The 22,799-nt window shown below is 44.4% G+C and overlaps 1 protein-coding gene across 2 annotated transcripts in view; it reads right to left on the reverse strand.

The window, feature by feature from the left end:
- Window positions 1-22,799, reverse strand: part of PRKCH (protein kinase C eta) — a 221,936-nt gene that overhangs the window by 59,279 nt on the left and 139,858 nt on the right. For both annotated transcript variants that reach the window (XM_005285871.4, XM_005285869.5), the window contains one exon: window positions 7,151-7,305. In XM_005285871.4, the coding sequence (XP_005285928.1) occupies window positions 7,151-7,305 (155 nt within the window). The remainder of the gene's footprint in view (window positions 1-7,150; window positions 7,306-22,799) is intronic.

The raw sequence follows: 22,799 nt of genomic DNA on the forward strand, positions 1-22,799 counted from the left end.
GCCTCATGTGCAGAATAGTGCTGACTTCATCAGCAGCACCAATCTCATCCTTGTTTGAGATATTAGCAAAAGTCCCCTTGACTTTAGGACAGTGGTTTACAACCTTTTTTCATTTGCGGACCCTTACAAAATTTTGAATGGAGGTGCAGACCCCTTTGGAAATCTCAGACAGCCTGCAGACCCCCAGAGTCCGCAGATCACAGGTTGAAAATCACTGTTCTATGGTAACAACCTTTTGCAGATCTCTTAGACATAATCTGTGAACCCCCAGGGATTTTGGACTATGGGTTGAAAACCACCGCTTTAGGGGAATCAGGATCTGAACCCAGATGTATAGACATGGAAACCAACAACAGAGACAAAAGGGAAATAAAATCACCATTTGCAAAAACTGAAAAAGTAAAAAACGTGTGTGAGGAGGGTGAATCTCTTGGCTTGGGAAGAAGGGAAGCTATGTACTAGAACAGGGGTGGGCAAACTACGGCCTGCGGGCCACATCCAGGCCGTTGGACCTTTTAATCCGGCCCTCGAGCTCCCACTGCGAGCGGGGTCAGGGTTTGCCCCACTCTGCACTCCACTAGCGTAGTTCAGGGAGCAAAGAACTATGATTTGGCATCTGAAAAAGCATGTCCTTAATTCTGTGGCTGAATTTCATTTTAATTTCCCCCCCCTTGTATGATGTGACATGGAACTGCAATATACTTATCAACATTCTTCAGAAAGCAGCTATAAATAGCAGGTGCTGACTTGAGAACTAAACCTCAGCTGATATTTCTTTGATAATCTAGTAAAATGTCCTACTTCTGCAGCAACACAAGAACATGCATGAAACTGAAAACCCTCTAAAAAAAAAAAACAACAGCAACAACAACAACAAAGCCACAAGTTTATGGGAATTATTCTTGAGTCTGTGGTTAAGAACAAAAAACAGATTTTTATCCAGTGACAGCTTCAAAATGAGGTGATCTGAGCAGCCACTGAAAATTAAAGGGCTACCATTAAAGTTCTTTATCCTGAAATGCTTAATTTTGAAAGATGGAAAATTTCAGTATTGTTACATTTAAAGCTACCCTGGAAGAAGAGCTAATTATGTGGGGCTATTCTGGGTCATCCTCTAAGTTACTACTTTATTCTAATGATAATTAATATTAGTGAGGACCAAAGACGATTGTTGGAAAGACATTGGCAAAATGCTTTCATTTCATAAAGTTTTCCCCTTGATGTTTCAATGTCCTTTCTGTTAATAAACAGCACCAATCATTCTAACATCAGTTCAAATGGCTCCCTACTGAATATTTTCCTCTGTCCTGCAAACTTCCTATGAGTCACTATGTCACACAACCATCCAAAGAGCAATTTAGGAGTTAAAAGACTAACTAATTTCCTCACTGCCTTCAACAATTGAGAAAGCTGAGACTTACTGACCAGATGGAGGGATCATATTTAATAAATCTGACACCATACACGAAAGCACACTGTTCTTTCTGGCTGCCATCCTCATCTAAACTAAGATAATCTACCATGCATTTATAAGGCACCCATCCTGCTGGGATCTGTGTGCCACATACACACTTACATTTTCTAACAATGAGCTCCAAATCAGTTTAATTGCCGGATCAGCCTTTGGACATCTCTAATACCGAAGCTTAGTTTTCTATCACTAACTATAGCGACACGTGGGAAACTCCTCGTTATAAACAGATTGACTCCTCTCGTCCAAGGGACAGGCAGCAGGAGAAAACATTAAAACCACAGAGAGGGTGAGGTATTAGATTCTGTGCAGACAAGGTTCCATCAGTGACTGATTGACAATGACTGTTGGAGGTCACTATTTTAAAACAATGTTGGTTGTGTAATTATCTGGCAGGGCCTCCCCTTTGGGGCTGGTATTTTACACAAGGGAAAAATTAGAATGAAATCTAGCCATGAGATGAGTGGACTTGCTTTTACATGTAGGTCACAGGGCTTTAGAAGAGCAATATGCGCTGTAAATATCACAGGTAAAGCCTGTGATATATTGGAGTTGGGGAATATTAAAACAACATCCTTTTTCTTTTCCATTTTACATGCTCATGTAGCAGATCATTTTGTACTTAAAAAAAAAATACAGCAAACTCTGTTCTGTACCTGCCTCTCTACATATTCTGGGAGCTCCATCTGCAAAGAGAAAGAGCTCTATCACTCTTTCCCTAACTTATTTTTTTGTCTTGCCCAACAAAAAACGGTTACTCACATTCTCACAACTGTTGTTCTTAGAGAGGTGTTTTTCATGCCCATTCCAATCAGGTGCGTGCGTGCTGCGTGCACGACAGCTGGAAGATTTCCCCCCTAGCAGCACCTGTAGGGTCGGCTTGGGCACCCCCTGGAGTCGCGCCATCATGGCGCCCAATATAGGGCCCTGCCGGCCCTCCACCCCTTCAGTTCCTTCTTGCCGGCAACTCCAACAGAGAAGTAGGAGGGTGGGTATTGGAATGGACATGAACAACACATCTCGAAGAACAACAGTTATGAGGCGAGTAACCATTTTTTTTTTCTTCGAGTGCTTGTTTATGTCAATTTCAATCCAGTGACTCACAAGCCCAAGTTCAGGATGTGGGGTCGAAGTCATCCACTGATTGGAGCACTGCTCATCTGAAGGCCGTATCATCTCTGGCCTGCTGGGTGATTGCGTAGTGCGTGGTGAAAGTGTGTATGGAGGACCACGTTGCCCCACTGCAGATTTGCTGGATGGGAACCTGCGCCAGGAATGCTATTGAAGAGGCCTGAGCCCTGGTGGAGTGCACAGTGATCGAAGGAGCAGGCACCCTTGCCAAGTTGTAGCACTCACGAATGCAGGACGTGATCCATGACGAGATACATTCAGAGGAGACAGGAAGACCTTTCATTCTCTCCACCACTGCCACGAACAACTGGACGGACTTTCGGAATGGTTTCGTTCTCTCAACATAGAAGGCTAGTGCTCTGCGGACATCCAATGAGTGAAGCCTTTGCTCCCTGCCGCTGGAGTGTGGCTTGGGTAGAATACAGGGAAGATGATGTCCTGGTTGATGTGAAACTGTGACACAATCTTCGGGAGAAAAGCCGGTGAGGCCTGAGCTGAACCTTGTCCTTATGGAATACAGTGTAAGGGGGCTCTGATGTTAGGGCTCTGAGCTCGGACACTCTCCTAGCTGAGGTTATCGCCACCAGGAACGCCACCTTGTATACACCACCTTGTATGAGAGAGAGAGCAGGGAGCATGTTGCCAAAGGCTCAAATGGCGTCCCCATAAGTCTGGATAGGACCAAATTGAGGTCCCAAGCCGGAACAGGCTGTCGGACCTGCGGATATAGCCTCTCGAGACCTTTAAGGAAATGGCTGACCAACAGGTTGGCAAAGACCGAGCATCCCTCTGCGCCTGAATGGAAGGCAGAGATGTCAGCCAAGTGAACCCTTATTGATGACATCAACAGTCCCTGCTGCTTGAGGTGGAGAAGACAGTCCAGTATTAGTGGCACTGAGGCGAGCGTCAGAGATGAATGGTGCTGCGCCGACCAGATTGAAAATCTCTTCCACTTGGCAAGGTACCTACCTTGTACCAGCTCTTGTGGAGGGTTTCCTGCTGCCCAGGAGAACTTGTTTGACTTGATCAGAGCAAGAAAGCTCCATTGGGTTCAGCCATGAAGCTTCCACGCCATGAGGTGAAGCAACTTGAGGTTCGGATGTCGGAGACAGATGTGATCCTGAGTTATTAAGTTTGGTAAGAGCGGCAAGGTGACTGGGGCTTCCACGGACATTTCCAGGAGGGATGTGTACCAGTGCTGGCGGGGCTAGGCTGGAGCTATCAATATCACCAAAGCTCGTTCCCTCCGAATGTTGAGGAGCACCTTGTAAACGAGAGGGACGGGCGGGAACACGTATAGGAGACGGCCTCCCCATGGGAGGAGGAATGCGCCCGTGATGGAGCCCGGGCTGTGATTCAGGAAGGAGCAAAACTGCTGACACTTTCTGTTGCGTTGCGTGGCTAACAGGTCTATCTGGGGAAAACTCTACTGATGGAAGATTGAGTTCACTACATCCGGGAGAGACGCGTTGGAGATGAGGATCGGTGCGCCATCTTCGCCGGCTTGCCCCTTGATGGGATGCCCCTTGTCTCTCCTCTGCGGGGAGGACGGCGCTGTGAGGCGCATAAAGCCTTGATGGGAGCTGGAGCTGCCCACCATGTTGGTCCAGAAAGCGATCAGGGTTCGGACTCAACTGGATCCTGGAGGGGGCAGGAGTCGACCAGAGCCTGGGAGGCAGAGGGGCCGAGGTGACATGGCCCAAATCGGCTCTCCCTGCTGCAGACTCCTTGGGTTTTGATGAGGGACAGCGACCCCTCTCTGGCCTTTTCTTTTTCTGGGGCCTCACCCGCCACCCCTCAGTTCCTTCTTGCTGCCGGTGACGGCTAGCTGGAACAAACTATTGCTCTTGCTTTGCCGGCGCATTTGGGCAGCGTGCACTCTTTGTGTTTATATGTTGCTGCAGAAGTGAGACATTTTACTATCATTATCAAAGAAATATCAGCTGAGGTTTAGTTCTCAATTCAGCATCTGCTATTTATAGCTGCTTTCTGAAGAATGTTGTTAAGTATATTGCAGTTCCATGTCACATCATACAAGGGGGGGAAATTAGAATGAAATTCAGCCACAGAATTAAGGACATGCTTTTTCAGATGCCAAATCATAGTTCTTTGCTCCCCGGACTATACTAGTGTAGCAGATCTTGAGCAGATTTTGTCTCAGTTTGTGCTATATATTACTAGGCAAAAGCATCATCACAGTTAAGGTTGTTGCATGTAGAATTCTCTTTCATAGAGCAACAGTTGTGCGCTCTTTTTTAAAAAAAATCTACATCCAAAGGAAAACACGATGATCAGCTTGCGCAAGGATATTTGAGTTTGCTCACAACGCTGTGTAAAGCGTGTATGTAATATTCTTCTTGAGGCAGCTTATTCTTAGTGCTTGTCTACACTGGCAATTTACAGCGCTGCAACTTTCTCGCTCACGGGTGTGAAAAAACCTCACCCTGAGCGCAGCAAGTTTCAGCGCTGGAAAGTGCCAGTGTAGACGGTGCACCAGTGCTGGGAGCTACGTCCCTTGTGGAGGGTTTCCTGCTGCCCAGGAGAACTTGTTTGACTTGATCAGAGCAAGAAAGCTCCATTGGGTGGAGCTATGTCCCTTGTGGAGGTGGTTTTTTTAAGAGCACTGGGAGATCTGTCTCCCAGCGCTCTGCCGTGACTACACAGCCACATTAAAATTGGGTGCCATGAAGGCATGACTCCAGGGGGCACCCAGGCCGACCATATGGATGCTGCTAGGGGAAAAAAATCTTCCAGCTGTCGCGCACACACCTGATTGGAATTGACATGAATGAGCACTCGAAGAAGAACAGATGATTGCTGAGCACCACGTTAAACTGGTTTTGAAAACAATTTTTCAACATTGGTAGTGTGAGAAACAATTGGGGAACAGGCTCAGATGTGCTAAACCTTAGGAGCCAATGATCAAATGGTGTTTGGCCCGACCTACAGTACAAAATGATACCAATGGCCACTGTCTTCAAAAGGGCTTTTCTGCGTGGGCACAGGAGTCTACCCGTGTGGATCCTGTTGCAAGATCTAGCTACAAGTTTGTAACCAGACTGTAACGTAATGTGGTTGAATCGGCACAGAGCATGTCCACACCCCCACATAGTTTCTAACAGTACTGGCATATCATGTAAAGGCCTGGGTGAAGAGTGGGGCTGTGGCAGGATTGTCAGGCCATACTTGGATATGAAACATGACAGATTTGCTGTTGGGAACCCCTGAAAGAATCTGTGTAATTTAATTAGCCAGTCTTCCTACCCTCTGAATGGGAGGACATCCTGAAGTGCATTGCACCAAGTTTTATAGACAGTACTCTTTAATCATGTCCTCCTAGTATCTTGTATGCTCACTGCACTAGTCATTCCATCCAGTTCTATGAAGTGTCTCATATATCCTGCTCCCTTGCATACATGATGGAATTCTTAAAAATTTCTGGCATCGTGATCTTTGCCAGACCAACCTCCATGATCCAGAACCAGTGATCCACTCTGGCCTGATGACCACAGGGTAATCAGATTGGCAATTGGGAAGCGTTGGGGCATTACACAAGGGACAGTCAATAACCAAACTGGCCCTGCGGACCCTGATGGATTCTGGGATTGGAATGCTATGTAGCCATGGAGGGGGAAATGGTATCTTGAAAAACACCCATAATCCTCTAGCCTGACAGGAGCATCAGAAGCAGTGTGGGGACAAAGCTCAGATTTTCCTAGACTGCACTGATACAACACAATCGTGCAAAGTGGCGGCTGTGGACAGGTAAACAAAGATGACGTCTGATACTTGTGCTCAGAAAAAAACCCTTGTGTGGACGTGCTGAGTCATGTTAGACGTGTTTGCCAGACTCATTTTTCTGTCTGTAGCATAAATGGACATTGAGGGGGAATGCAGAGGAACAACAGCCCAGGGTGGATTCAGGCCATGTGGACAGGGCTATAAATGACAAATCACTCACTGGCAGGGGATACAGCCCATTGTATTTATGCCCCAGATAACACCCAATGCTTCCACCTAATCTACTCCCTCTTTGTTGTGACCTTGATTTGTACTCAGCAGCGGCAGGTTAGGCTGATTCCTATTGAGAGGAGGCTTCTGTTTTTCAGCAGCTAACACTCAGCAGCTATCCAATTCCCCATTAATACAGGCGCCTTGATAAGTGCAAATGTCTGTGGGCCAGATGCTGAGCTGGTGTAAATCAGCATTGCTTCACTGAAGTCAGTGGAGCAATACTAGTTTACACCAATTCAGCATTTGGCCCCATATCTTGGACATGTAAGGGTGATATTTTTATATCTATTCCTAGACATATAACTGGTCTTGCAATGATGGTTCCCCTCCCCCACCCCACCCCATAGTAAATATTGTATCAGGTAGTTTCCCTGCCTCCTGCAGGCTGCGAGCACCTTTGACAATAAGCAACAAGGAAACAGAGCGATTGTCATTACATTTGTTAACTGGTTCCCAGTGGCTAGCGAGGGATTATTCGCTGAAGTGCAAAAAGGGCAGTTTAGACCAGGAGAGTAAATGAAATCCAGAGCTCACCGATAAATGATGCCTTTCTCATGGAGAAACATGAGGGCCGAAATAATTTCCGCAGCATAGAAGCGGGCTCGAGCTTCGTCAAACCGACGGGACTTCTGAATATGGAACATCAAGTCCCCACCATTCACGAACTCCATGACGAAGAACAGGCGATCCTTCACAGACACACAAACATAACATGGACAAAGAGCATTAATCAGCATATCCTGTCCCATGCAGAAATGAATTCAAATCAAAACTATTCTCCCCAAAACAAACACAGAAAAAACACCAAGAGATGCTGAAAAATGTGATCTTTCCAGGGAGGTTAAGTCAAAAACTAGAAGATCTGTCAAAAAAACCCTCCCAACCATCTCAATAATAAAGTATGTCCATTTGGTCTGTACATATGAGCAGATGCAAGCTAACGAAAAGACTCCTAGAGAATTTAATAGATAATTATAACCTTTCCATAGGTTTTTATTAACCACCCCAATCTGATTTAATAGAGAATTATATCCCTTCTGTGGCTATATCTGGATGGCTCAAAAAATCTATAGAAAGTATCTCAATCTTTATTAGATGTGTGAAAGTGAAATGAATTATATTAAAGAAATAGAATGAATTAAAGAATGCTGTATGTACCTTTAAGTAGAAATGAGAAATGCTGCAAGCCAGTGGGCAGGAAAGCAGACATTAACTGCTTAATGAATTGCCCCACTTAAGGGCAATGGGTGAAGCATTAGCCTTAGATCGATAAGAGTTAATAAGAAAGCAGGATATGCATATTGTGCCCTATGCAAATTTTACAATTTTGCTCTCTCTGTCCCTTTGATTAGTTCGCACCCTTTTATCTGTATAAATAAGACTGTTTGAATCTTGCATGGGGGCTCACATTATCTGAATGTATTAGCAGAGCGCTGTGCTAATAAAACAGAGTGGTCTGACAAACTATGAGTCCTGAGTCTAACTTTGACAGATGCTTATTTATAAGAGTGGCTTCTTAAAGTAGAATCGTATTCAAATTTCTATACATCACCTACTAATTTTACCCCCTACTATTCTATAGGGATTTGACACACAGTTACGTGTACACATGATGCAGTGAAAGTAATGCAGAAGTACATATTGTAATACTTTCAATTCTAGGACTTCAATTTCCCCTTTATTTAGGGAATAGGTGTTGACTGTCAAACTCAAGACGTAAATACACTAGTTTTGTGGGCATAACTATGCCATGTTTGCTCAGCTTGCTTACAGCGCATAGCGTTACCATTTTAAAGTAAAGGTTATAACAACAATGATGTCACATCTAGAGTATCCCTAGAATCTGCTTCAGAGAATTTTTATTGCTTTACAAGCTAGGATCATGGAAATGGTCTTGAAATGTCAGCCTTTCATAATATTGTTGATTAATCTACAGACCTTTGTTGGTTGTAGGAGCTGATGAAGACTGAGTATACAGTAAAGATTCTGCTGTGTGAAAGTGCAATACATAGTTCCTTGCAGTAAATGGGCAGAGATTCAGTGAACTGATGCTGTTCTTTGACCTCCTATATTTTTGGAGAGATCCATAAATGTGGAGAAAGCTGTTGAAGATGCAGTTCATGCAGCTGTGTCTCCAATTAAGCAACCTGGACACAAAAATGAAGATTTTGCATGTGCAAACTTGGTGCATGCTCTGTTTTGGGAGGCATAGGGAGGAGAAAATGCAGTCCAGTGTCTGCAGAAAAATTGCATCTGAAAATAAATCAAAGGCTTGTTTGAGCCTGGCTCAAAATTTGCCTCCATGTTTAAACATCATTATGTTCTGTTCTTCTAATTGTTTCATCACTAAAGTTTTCATTCTGAACCACAGAAAAGTCCTGTCTGGAAGGTAAATAGAGGATTAACTTGAGAAAGTTTGATTTCTTTATGATGCTTTTTGACCTGCCCTTCTCCAAATCTCCCTCCCATGATTGAGCATTACTAATCTATGACCGGAGGTTTTAATCTCATCTCTAAATGCTGGGTGTTTGGTTCTCTCCAGTCTCTTGCATCCGGTCAGCTTGAAATGACTACTGGCATTAACATCTTGAGATGCATGAAAGTAAACCAGGAATCCTTTCATTTTACAGCTGGTGCTGAAGACATAAGAGGGAAACCAAATGGCTTGTGACTGACCATAACAGCATTCCTCTCATCACCATCATGGGCCTTTGTTAATCTGCTGCTAGAGTTGATGGAATCTTTCAGCTCTCTCCAGAAGCAGCAAAGTTAAGATAGATGTGCTCCCAGACCCAGGAGTCTAAAAATACTCAGCCACCATTTGAAACTACTGTGAGGAAAACAATCACACCACAAGAGCCTTAAATGCTGTTTGAAATCCATACAAACGACAATGATCCTTTACTGTTTCCCTCTGGTCTGATATTAGGACTTGTCTATATGGGGAAATAGCCTGGAATAACTACTGCACACTAGTTCCCCATGAGGACAATCTTATTCCTTACTACGAATGCCTTTGTGTGGTTTACCTTAAACCATATGTACATAGTTCTGAGTGAAGTAATAAACTGCCAATCAAATAAGAATAACCAACTCTCCCAATTTGAGAAATACTGACCTGAAAAGAACCTAGCCTTAACATTAGTAAGCTAATGCTTTCTTGACTCACTGGATTAAGCTACACTGCATAAAAGGTACTCTTAATATGGAATAAGCGTGCACACACAAGAAGTTAGTGAGGAATAGCTATTGCGCTTCAAAAAAATCACATCCTAATTTATTCTGATGAATAATTCTGAAAAAGCATTTCAGTGTAGACAAGCCCTTAAAAGGACATTGAGCAAGAATAAGTAACATATACTGTGGTGAAATCTCGTAGAATTTAGGTCAGTTCACTAGGCCATCACCCACCTCTTCATTCAAATTCCTCCTTAAAACTCCTTCCTGCCACATTGCCTACATGAAGTTATTTAATTCACCAGCACCTTATTTTTTGCGTATGTGTATTTAGGAACACAGCGATTGCAATAGTCCAGTGTTTGCCACTGTCAGGAAATCGAAACCAGTGCAATCCCCTCCTATCTTAATTCATACATGCTCTGCTTCTCCACCCCAGCTAGTGCTTCGTGATCTCCTTGTGGGGCATACCTCACACTCTGGGATAAGTTGCTGTAGATTTTCATAGTCTAATACTTCCCTCCTTTCTCACATGCTTACAGGTGCACTGAAACAGCAATGTTTAAAATATCATCATTGGCATCTGAATTAACAGATATTGAAATGAATGGGGCAGTCCACAGCTATTGTTTCAGGCTCTCCGCAAACTCAGGCAAACATCACTACATGGGTTACACTCGGGTCATAGACTGAAGGTTTTCTTCGCAACCGTAGTAGCTAGAGACTTACCTCTGCATATGCTCACATGCACAGACTATAAATCAGGATTGTTTCGCTATTAAGACTCTCCCATTTAGCCTTCAGCATAACTTCTACCTACCCAAATTAATTCTTTCCCTCAGGGTTGCTAATTGCCCAGTTTACTAACACTTTTCAGTCCTGTGGGTCTGACTAAGTAGAAGAGATGGGGTGGGTATTGTAATTTGTTCACTATCCAGCATTTGTGCATTGACTTCTTACATGCATGGTAGCATATATTATAAAGATCAGCACTAATTAGTATGCTTGGGGGATGAGGAATTAAATAAGATTTTCTATTGGCCCCACTTGTGAATATCATCAACCTGCTAAACTGCTAAAGACCAACTAAATAATCTCTCCAAAAGTATCCTGAGAAAAATAAACATTCTGAAACAATGACATTTTATTAAGAACGGGGATTCACAGCATTTAAAATTAGGGACCAGCATATTATGAAACGTCTATGAACCAGGAAGCGGGGGGGGGGCTACATAGAAAATGGCTTTAATAATAAAGTTAGGGGTAGATTATCTGGCACTCCACAGCAATGCTTGGCACGCCTAGAGGATGGGCAGGGATAGAGAGCCTTATATCACTGTTCTGCCTCTCCTGACCATGGGCTCTCAGCACAAGTTAGAGCAGTCTCAGTGCAGCTCTAACTTGTACTGGTGAATAAAGGCTCCCAAGGAGCTACTCTGGCAGGCCACAACTGCCCACTCTTCACTTGGGAACGTCCCCTGTACTGAGGTGGGGCAGAGGGGGAGGGAAAAGTCTTCATCTGCTAGTTTAAGACAGCTTTCAGTCCACTTTGAGTTGCTGGATAGGTACAAATGGGAGTTAGGACGGGTTGAGGATTGGACTGTGCTTTTGACAGAGAGGCATTGCCGAAATCCTCCTCAGTGTTTTACATGCTGTGTCTCAGAAGCAGCTTTCCCTGATCTGTTATCTTTGTCTAACACTGGCAATAAGAAGAAATTAAGAATTTGTGTCAACAGGAAACAGTGACGTTAGAGGCTTCACAGCAACGGCAGCCACAACAGGAAATCCTGTTGCACCATTTTGGATTGGAATCAACAATCAACAAAGCCAAAGTGCCAACTGTTACTGTAAATTAAAGAAACAATTCAGTGAAATAAAGTGATCTGGGTCAGAAGGGTTTGTTTTGCGGCTGGCCGGTGTCCAGACATGAGTGCTGTAGATTCCTCTGCAGGATAATTCGGTTTATTTCTCATCTTGCTTACTAAGCTTGTTGGGGTTACTATGCCTGCCTGAGCCAGAGTTCTTCCATGTTTAAACTCTGTCCTTCCATGTTTAACTCTGATCGACCTTAACAACCAAGGACAGGAATTGGAATGTGTAAATAGCTAGTTAGCAATTACGACCTTGCTCATTTCAGGTACCAAACAATAATGATGAGGTTTGCATGTTTCTAGCTGGGGAAGGGGTAATAAACTAAGGGTAAACAGGACCAAATAACTGTTTAGAGAGAAGTTACTAACAAGCTAGATTTATAGCCCTAGAATGATTTAGTTGCTTAAATGTATGAACATGCCTTCGGTAGAGAGGGGAGGGGGAGTAGGGGGAGGTGGTAGAGAGGGGGAGAGAGGGGGACTTAGTTGTAAAATGTATAAAGAAGAGAGAAACTGTTTTTGCTGGGGTGCTCGATTTGAGACTTGCCTGTCTCCTTGCACCACTTTGAGATCTCAAATAAACTTTGATTGTTTCTCCACCCCGGTATGTTTATTGGCACGAAGCACTCCGGGCAACGAACCTCACTGTTGCTGTCCTCGGGCCCCTGTGCCGGCAACAAGCTGGCAGGAGTTAGGAACAGGGCTGGGAAAATAACGGTGGTGGTCGAAGCAAAAAAACAAAAATAATTTGGGATCAGACAAACAATTGTTTAAAAAGTTTTTCTTGACAAAACCAAAAAAACTGCAAAAAAAAAAAAATAGTTTCAGATCAAACCAAATGTTTTGGATAGCACCACAAATGAAATTTTTCTGGAGTTTTCCCTCCCCCAATTTGTTTTCCAGCCAAAACGATTAGCTGAATTCAACCCAGGTTTGTGAATTGTTTTGGTCGACTTGAATCTGCATTTTTTGGTGAAAAAAATATTCTTGCGCACACACAAAATTCCCCAGCTCTAGTCAAGAGTACTGTGGGAGCTACATGCTCTGTCCCTAATGAGAGGGCCTCATGTAACTCAAACGCACTGCCTCATTTTTGCTTGGAAAGGCACCGCGGGGCTTTGAAGGTAATTCCTTCCAGTTAGGCCTTGATTCTGCAAGCTGCTCTGGGTAGATTTCCAGGGGGGCTCTGTGTGGGTACTGAGCAGCTTGCAGGATTACGATTAGGGTTAAGGGTATGTGGAAAAATTGGAAAAAGTCCAGTGGAGGGCAACAAAAATGATTAGGGGGCTGGAGCACGTCTTATGAGCAACAGAGAGTCCTGTGGCACCTTTAAGACTAACAGATGAATTGGAGCATAAGCTTTCATGGGTGAATGCCCACTTCGTCGGATGCATGTCTTATGAGGAGAGGCTGAGGGAACTGGGATTGTTTAGTCTTCAGAAGAGAAGAATGAGGGGGGATTTGATAGCTGCTTTTGACTACCTGAAAGGGGGTTCCAAAGAGGATGGATCTAGACTGTTCTCAGTGGTAACAGATGACAGAACAAGGAATAATGGTCTCAAGTTGCAGTGGGGGAGGTTTAGGTTGGATATTAGGAAAAACTTTTTCACTAGGAGGGTGGTGAAGCACTGGAATGGGTTACCTAGGGATGTGGTGGAATCTCCTTCCATAGAGGTTTTTAAGGCCCAGCTTGACAAAGCCCTGGCTGGGATGATTTATTTGATGTTGGTCCTGCTTTGAGCAGGGGGTTGGACTAGATGACCTCCTGAGGTCCCTTCCAACCCTGATATTCTATGATTCTATGTCTACACAGCCCATTAGAGTTAGCCACACAGCCCAGCCTGACAGGCGTGGGTTAGCAGGGCTCACGCCAGCATTTTCAAAATAGATGTGTAGACCGTGCTTTGAAGATGCAGCTCTGGCTCGAGCTTGGGCTCTGAAACCTACCCCCTCCTACCCTCTTGGGCTTCAGAAGTTGAGCTTCAGCCCAGCCAAAATTTACAAGTGCTGCCCATACAACTATTTTTAGAACGCTAGCATAAGCCCTACTACCCCAAGTCTGTCAAACCAGGCTGTGTAGACATACCCCTTGAGATTAGTGGCTGGGACACTGGCCCTTTTGTGAGTGAGCTGATTCAGGCAGGAATATGGGCACTGATTCCTAGGACTGTCTGGGGGACCGAAGCGTGTGGAATCTGCCTGTGAAAATAAGTTATAGTTGCATAGCATGGAACAGGAAATGAGATACACTTGTTCTCCAAAGCCTGGCACATACCTATAAACCCATGTCTGAAACACTCTTCAAAAACTGTTACAGCTAGAGTTGGCAGGAAAACAGAGATCCCTTCTTGTGAAAAATTTCATGTTCTTGGGGGAGGGGGGGGAATCATCCCCAAACAGGACATAACTTTCAGGCAGAAAATGAAATTGACAAGATTCCTTCCAGCTGAGGAGATCTGATTTCAATTTTCCCCAATTATTCCAATAGAATTGTAATTTTTCCACAGACAATTTCAGTTTTGCAAAACAGACATTTTCCATCAAAAAAAAAGTTGGAGAATTCCTGACCGACTCTAGCCATAACATAACACAGCTGTAACACAGTTAGTGTCCACACACAAAATGGTTACAAGCTGTGCGAGATCAGCATCATTCCAGAGACTTGCCTTAAGCAGTCTATCTGGTCTGCAGCTCAATGATAAAGACTTCTGGCACGAAATCCTCACCTCTGCTCGGACCCCTTTATGTTGAGTCAAAGGGCTGGAGTGGCATAAATGGGCCGTAAAAATGCCAGTTCAGGACAGGAGACAATTCCCCTAATGCAGGAATGGACTAAGAGAGCAGTAAGGCAGGCTCGGAGGAAAGCGCCCTCACAATCCCTTGTGTAGGGGGCGTACCAGGAGCGTGTCAGAGCAGGGATGCTCAAAGCGTGCTGTAGAGATTCTGAGACATGATAGGGCCCACAGAGCTGCCCCAAGGAGTCTGCCCTACTTAGATAGGCCTCCAGATCAGTATAAATTACACTGGGGCCTCTCCTGCCCTCAGAGCAGCCCAAGATTGAAAGGGTGCAAAGGTGGCTTAAAGCCACATTAGACCCCTCTCCCTTTAGGCTGCAGAGCATAGAATCTCACCCTGAACTTGACATAGGCCTCAGTCCTGCAAACAGATCCATGCAGGCAGATCCTTATACCTACTGACTCATGTGGATGCCTTCACAGGATCCGATCCTTAATTACTCGTTTAACAAAATTTAACTACAAGTAATTTTATTCTTTTTGTCCAAAGACTTTAAAGTTTGTAGTGTCCACATAAGGGAGCATTTGGAGGAGACTGAAAACTGGTATATGGTTATCCAGCATGTTCAGAGATTCCACTTGAATGTGGAATTCCACACTGTGTAAGCATTTAATCTCCACATATATGGCTGGCGCATGTGATTCATTGGCAGGCAGATTTAGGGCCCAATCTGAAACCCATCAAAGTCAGAAGACTCCACTAGGGAGCAGGGGACATTTTCACTCTCTGTTCTCTCGTTGAAAGTGCTTTACAACAATACTCAGCAATTTACTCTTTGCACAGTGGAAACCAATGCATAAAAGCTGCCTCCATGCAGGGGGTCAGGTCTTCTTCTCTAATGGAAATTTATTAGTTGATAAATAAATAAGTAGTAAATAAGTGTATGGGTTGGACAGCTGGTAAACGTATTATTATAATGCCACCTCAAGGGCAGTCGGTTTGCCTCAGGGCTCCTCAAAACTCCTGATTTTTTTTTTTTTTTTTGCATGGCTCTGCAACCTCACACAACCCTACTCACTTTAAGTCTTGGCTGGAAGCTTGGAAATCAACAACTGTTTTCTAAATACCATGCTGATAAAAAAACACAGGTCAAACTTCACCAGCATTGCAGTGCTCTAACTACAACAGAGTCCAGATGCACTAGAGCATGGAACAGGAACAGGCCAAATGATTTGACAAACTTCACAATTTTTTTTTTCTGAATATGTTATTTGAGGCAATAATGTGACTGATCCTCTCCCCCAACACACCCACTAAACCAGCCCTGAATCCTAATGAGCTCTGGCATTCTAAACTAAGAGGTTTACACAATTACAGAGGATAAACTGATAGAATGGATAGTACTCGGCAGTAGTCCAGAGTAAGAAGGGATTAGCAGCAGCAGTGGAGGGGGGAAATGAAGAGAGAAGTCACTAATACAATCTTTGAAAAGTGTTCTGAAGTAGATTTAATTTTTGCGTCAGATTCCCAGCTGACTGCAATGGAGCTATACTGACCTTCAAGGCCTTTGCTTTCAAGTCAGAATAATTAATGGAGATAAGCCATTACATCCACTCCAAACTTTGTCATAGGAATTGTTCATATACATTAGCTATGGCTCTTAAATACAGTCAAACTGATGATAGCCAGTGGCACACAGTTTAGCTAGCCATTTGGAAATCTTGTGGGCACTGACCAGGACTACGAAAATCCAGCAATTAAGAGTTAATTGCAAACTGATTTTCTTGCAATTTCACTGGACATTTTATTTGCATGCTTAAGCCTTCAATCAGTCCATAAATCCATGCTGCTATCAGCAACAATTTATGCCTAGGAGAAATCAAATTGCAGCATGCCACAAACAGTATTATATAGCCTTCGGGGTATTGGTACAGCACAACCAGAAAGGAGCTGCTGTAAACCTAAAGGTAGTGAACTGCTGGGATTTTGTTTTGTTTTGTTTTTGTTATCTTTATTTAGCTAATGAAGGCATAATGAAAAACCAACACATTTCAGAAATGACAGAGTAATGTTGCATTTATTTCTCCAAAATCATGCATAGTGACTGTCCTTTGAGAGGGCACAGACTTCCTGTCGTTAGAAGAATTTAATCTAGGGGTTTGCCTGGCTTATATTTAGTGAGTACATTTCTGAGAAACACATCGGTTTCTCACTCTGGGCCCGCTCTTACAACAATGAATTACTGACGTCACAGTCCCAGCTCCAGGAACTGTTGAGTCATCATTTGTTATTTTACACGGCTGATAGCAGGCACAAGACCAACTTCCATTCACCGCACTCCTAAAACAACTGAACATTACGTAAGAAAGCTCCCTTGAGGCACAGACAATTAAACTGGTTCTTTCCAGCTTCCTATAACATTTCTCCAGCGACTCTCTGAGTAAAGGTAGGGGTGTGTGTGTGTGTGTGTGTGTGTGTGTGTGTGTGTGTGTGTGTGTGTGTGTGTGTGCGCATAAGTAACACTAAGCCTGATTTTTCAGAAGTGCTGAGCATCAACAACTCCAGTTAAAGTCAATGGGTGCACCTCTGAGAATCAGTCAACACTTCGCCAGCGCATGAGAACGCACCCAGCGAAATCACAATGTCTGTGTATTTTCTTAACCCCTTCCGTGTAGTGGAAACCTCGTCTGCTGCAGCAATTTTCTGAAGTTTCAAGTCAATCTCATTCATCTCTCCAGAGCACTGCATCCTTTGAGGTACCGGAGGGCTCCTGGCCGGTCGCCCCAGCCCAGGAAGGGCTAACACCATGCCCAAAAGTCTGTTTAGGCCTTTCCTTTGGGGCACTGTTTTATTCTTCAATACAAAAGTTAACCAAAGCTATTCTCTTGACCAAAGCAGGCTGAAAAGCCTTTTCCCCTGCTTCTCCCTCCCCCTGCTCCTGGGGCCAGCAACAGGAACCCACCCTCCTCCTGCAGCATTCCTTTTCAATGGAACCACTTGCTGGCTTTTATAATCACTTGATCAATCTCAGCTAGGAGGCAGCTGATCAGTCACAGGTGAGGTTGGGCCCAACTCCTCTTCAAGGGCCGCTCACCCTGTGACACATACCTCCTGCAAACTATATGTTACTCCTCCCACTCCCATCAGTCCAAGTACATCTTAAATGACACAAAGGTTCCATGATGAACTCATCACATGATCACAAAATTCTACCCAGAATGCACACAAAGGGATGATTTTTATTGCTGCTTATTTATTCATTTCTATTTCGTTAAAAAGACAAATCCCAAAATCTAGGGGTCTAAACATGGAGTTAAACAATAAAAGCACATAAAAAAAATCCCCTGTGTCCGTATCCCTAAAGTAAATACTTCCACCCACTGTAAACAAAATATTCTTCCCCTGCTACATATGTCCCCTTGTGAGGAGTGTGGGAAGTTATGTAGCTCTGGCAGCATGTCTGGCAGGTCAAAGAGTCAGGTCCTTTTGGCTCTAGAAGGGGAATAAATTTAAGAATCAAGGACACTTGACTGAATATGTCCAGCCACCAACTGCTCCCATTCAAGCCAGGGACCTGTGAGTGTATGCATCTCAGCTACTTCAGCTGCCATAGGATCGCACGAGGAGAGAGGGCTCTCCAAGGATAACTGAGACCACACCGCTTGCAGCCACCGGATTTGGGTGCCTCAGTTTGTGGGCATGTAACTTGAGACAACTCTGGACCAATTTTCAGAGATGCGGAGTGCCTGCAGCTCCCACTGGCTTCAGATGGAGTTGTGGGTGCTCAACACCTCTGGAAACTAGGCTCAAGATCTTTCCAGTGGGGAATCCAAAAATGAAGACACCCAACAGTCATTTTGAAAGTGTTGGCCTTAGGGCTTGATTGGTCAGGTCTCTGCCGGCATCTTAAACATCACCTAGAAGGCAGCGCAGGTTGCCCCCTCAGGCCAAAAAAGCATTACCCCTGCCTCAGCGAGGCTGAGTCTCAGCTGGCTGGTTCTTGGCCAAGTTACGATAGCACTAATTTCACCAGCTGGCCCCCAGCCACACAGGCTGTTAGTAAATGGGTTCAGTTTCAATCCCTTCTACGCCACAGATTCACAGATTTCAAGGGCAGAAGGGACCATTCGATCATGTAGTCCAGTGGTTTTCGAACTGCGGGTCGAGATCTCAAAGTGGGCCATGACCCCGTTTGAATGGGGTTGCCAGGGCAGGCTTAGGCTTGTTGGGGCCTGGGGCCAAAGCTTGAGCCTCACTGCCCGGGGCCGAAGTCCGAGGGCTCAGGTGACAGGGCTTCGGCTTTGATCTCCCCTCCCAAAGGGGCAGTGAGGGCTTGGGGTTTGGTTTTGGCCCCCTCCACCTGGAGCGGGGGGGGGTTTACAGGTGGGCTCAGGCTTCACTCCACCCTCCTGGGATTGTGTAGTAATTTTTGTTGTCAGAAGGAGGTTGCAGTGCAATGAAATTTGAGAACCCCTGATCTAGTCTGACTTCCTGCATGATACAGACCAAACATCATCCAGTTACCCCTGGTTGAAACATAATAGCTTGTATTTGACTAAATGCTCAAACATGTAATAAACCATTGTAGATGGAGGCCTATAGAATGGCTTAACATTCCCTGTCCACACAGGTCAGGAAAGTCAACCCAGCTAATAGCAGTGGTATTTAAAGCATGGATGCAGCTAACATCATATTAATTTCTGTATGGAGAGGGTCATATTTTACATGTCACCAATTTAACTCAAGACATGCAGGATCAGATTGATTTTTCCTGTAATAGTCCATGGATTGGAGGCAATTCGCTCTGCCGACAGGAATTGCACTCATGGAGTATCCTGTAAACTAATCTACACTCTAGTGTTGGTGATTAACATAAAAACGTAAGAACAGCCATACTGGGTCAGACCAAAGGTCCATCTAACCCAGTATCCTATCTTCTGGCAGTGGCCAATGCCAGGAGTTCCAGAGGGAATGAACAGAACAGGTAATCATCAAGTGATCCATCCCCTGTCGCCTGTTCTCTTAGCTTCTGGCAAACAGAGGCTAGGGACACCATCCCTGCCCATCCTGGCTAATAGCCATTGATGGACCTATCCTCTATTTATTTATTTAGTACTTTTTTGATGGCCTCAGAAGATACTATTCCACACCTGGAAGGAAGGCAGTAACCTATCCATCCTACCCTTGAGTACCTCAGCTACAGTCTGACTTCAAAGGGCTTTGTAGCAGGCCTCTAACGATGCTTCCCTTTCTGGCCTCTACTTATGTCCAAGGAATGCCAAGCATTACTGAGCCTCTAGAACATGCTGTGCTAGAAACATTACTCTCAGCCAAAACGAAATGTTGTGGCAGAGGGCTTGTCTACACATGGGGTTTAAACCGGATTAAGTCAAATTAATCCAGTTCGAAAATGCTTGCATACACACAATGCAATCCATCACAGCACACAAACTCTGCATTTATCACAAATTCTGGAGTCCTCTTCCAAAATGGACTACATTTGCTGCAAATTGAGTTAGACACAACGTTGCTGTCGAGCAGAGCCAGATAAAGAACAAGGAGCTCAATAGGACCTATATTAAAACCAAGGATGACCAGAAATAATTTGGCAAGGGACTTGTAACCTACCCATTTTCTGAGGAACTGGACAGGATTTTGCATAAATACATAACCACCCAACCCAGAAAGGTTGTGGAACCTTCTGACCACTCTTCTCCATCCCTCCCAAGGACAACCAGCAACACTCATTGGAGAATGAGCATGAAGAGGCCAGTGGAGTTGTTCCGAGAGCTAGGCTCTGATGCCAGCCAGGTGGAAAGCCAACCCATTTCCTGCCCGGCAACAATGGAGCCCAAGTCCCAGCCAGAAACCCAGGCTGGGGTCCAAGAGGCAGATCCTCTGGAGGGAATTTCAGCATGTAAGTATCTGTATTTACAATGTATTATTATTTGTGCTATAGTGCCATGATAGCTTCTGTTACAGGTGCCCCATTACCACAGCCATTTTAGGCAGATGTGAGCTAGGAGACTTTCTAAGCTTCCAGCCCCTGCACCTCCCTCCCCCCACCCATGCTGTCTGCTCACCCTCCACCCCCTTACACATTTCTGATTACCCTGCTCCACCCAGGTAATCAGCCTCTGTCACATGCTAAAGCCATGATCACTGACCATTTTCGGGCCATGCCACAGAAGGCAAATGCTCTTCTACCTATTTTCCTTTCCCCTCCCCTCATCTGTCCTGCCCAGTGAACACCCACACCTGGCAGTCTTCTAACATAGCTGCCTCTTGGGTAGCAGACTCTTTGCCCGCTGCTGCCACAGAGGAGAAAAAAAAAGTATCTAGTCAGCAAGAAGAAAGGCTCCAACAAGTACATCTGCACTTTAGGTATCTGTAAATTACTCAAATCTACCAATTATTTCACAACACTAGAGAGAAAAGGATGGATGTTTACAACACCAGGAGTGGATCAAAGTCATCACAATAGTTGTAGCTTTAGCCCTAAAACCCTAAAGGGGCTCCTATGAATCCTTTTCAGGCAGAACCTCCAACTTTCCCCCCCCTCTTTCTGATTTACTTTCCCACTAGCACCCTCCAGGGCCTATGTCGTGATGTTTTTTCCTCTGGCTGAGGGAGAGCTTACTGTGGCATTCTGGAGTTCCTCATCTCTGCTACTCAGGGCTCTGCCCCAGTGATTGTCACTGCTGTAGTGTGTGCAACCTCTGATTTCCGGGTAGCTGCTAGATTACAAAGACAGCCTCAGTGTTCGCCCCATATGTTATGTAATCCTGGAGAAAACAAAACTGAAGGTGTCCCCTTAAAAAGTAATCACAGCTAGATCCCTTACGTAACATATGCACAGGCTCAAGTTTAGCCTGATCTCTTCCTATATTAAATTTTTAAAAGTCACAGCAGCTGAGGACAGGCCCATCTGTTAAACGTGTGTGAGATATGTGACATAATGGTCATGTTCATTCTAGACAACACAAGCTGAATACCATGGGAGGCATTAGAGGCAAATGAGTAACTTTCCCAGTCTGTTCAGTCATTTTAGTGGCATGACGTCAGCTAGCATCTTTTAAAGGGACAGATGTGTGTACACCTTACAAAGCCTCCTGGCTTTGCAAGATGGTACTATTCAGCGATTAGCACTCCTGGAATTCCTGGATTCTCTTGACTTCAAGAGTATCTCTGTTTGTTGGCTATCATTTGAAAAGGTGTTCATTACAGAAAAGCATGTCCCAATGCCAAGAACTCAGGTCTCACTGTTTTTTGAATGACACATTCAAGGCTCCTTGCTTCAGCAATTGGCAGCATAAGGACAGGGAAAATAAAGCCACAGGATGACCGGATTTGCTGTCCTGCTAACAAGGACAGTGCCTGAAATAGCATCCCAGGACGAGAGAGTACTCTGAAAGTATCCTGTGCTCGCTAGGAGAAAGGGATGAGAGCAGTAGGAGCAAAACCTAGAGGCATTAACTTGGGTGCCATTTGACACCATTTGCATGGGAAACTGATCACTCCAGTCACTTTCATGGGTGTTGGGACAAAGAATTTAAAATCAACCATCCTCACAGAAATAATGCTTCCTCAGCCCCCAAGAAAATGGGTTGTGTATAGTGCAAACATATGTGACTAATACATTCCAGGGAAAACACACCCCGTTGTTCTAAATTCCTGTCTAAATCCTTATCATCTCTCTCACTCAGGCTAGGAAGGTATTTATACCGCACTCGTTACTGTGGTATTTGATGACGTGGACATCATGGAAATAAATACAGAAATAAGAATATTCTTTAGTGATCATTGACAATAAGGAACTAATACATATGGTTCCCTAAGAGAAGCCCAGATCGGCTATAGGACCAGTTAGCATACTGTACAGGATACCATTACAGGGGTATAATCCTGTATGCCATTCGATAGGATGGCTCAAAAACTGTATAGAAAGAGATAACTGCATTAGGCTAAGCAGAAATCACCCCTCATGTAAAGATGTGTGATTATAAAAACTGTGCACAGCATTAAAAATACCAGTTGGAAGAGTAGACTTCAAAGAGCAGACATCCATCCACACAGGCCCAGTTTCAACGTGGTTAAAAATCATCCGATTAAAGGAAGAGCATGGCATTTTATTTTCCTGGATGAAAGGAATTTAGGGAATAAGGTAAAAAAAAAAAAAAGTCCTTCATCCTCCCCAACAGTTTGTGGGAGTTACAAGATAAAGGGTAAGCAAGGAGCAGCATGGATGGGTGTCCTCAGCCAGTCTGTTGTGTTACTAACATTTCTTCTTTAGACTTCAAAAACATGTGACCCATTGTGGCTAAAGGTACACTGGCAGCTCCTGCCACCTAGTGGAAAAACATTTCATTTTTAAAACAGCAAGTAGATTGCCTTGGGGT

Source organism: Chrysemys picta, chromosome 4 (assembly GCF_011386835.1).
Source record: "Chrysemys picta bellii isolate R12L10 chromosome 4, ASM1138683v2, whole genome shotgun sequence".
Lineage (NCBI taxonomy): Eukaryota > Metazoa > Chordata > Testudines > Emydidae > Chrysemys > Chrysemys picta.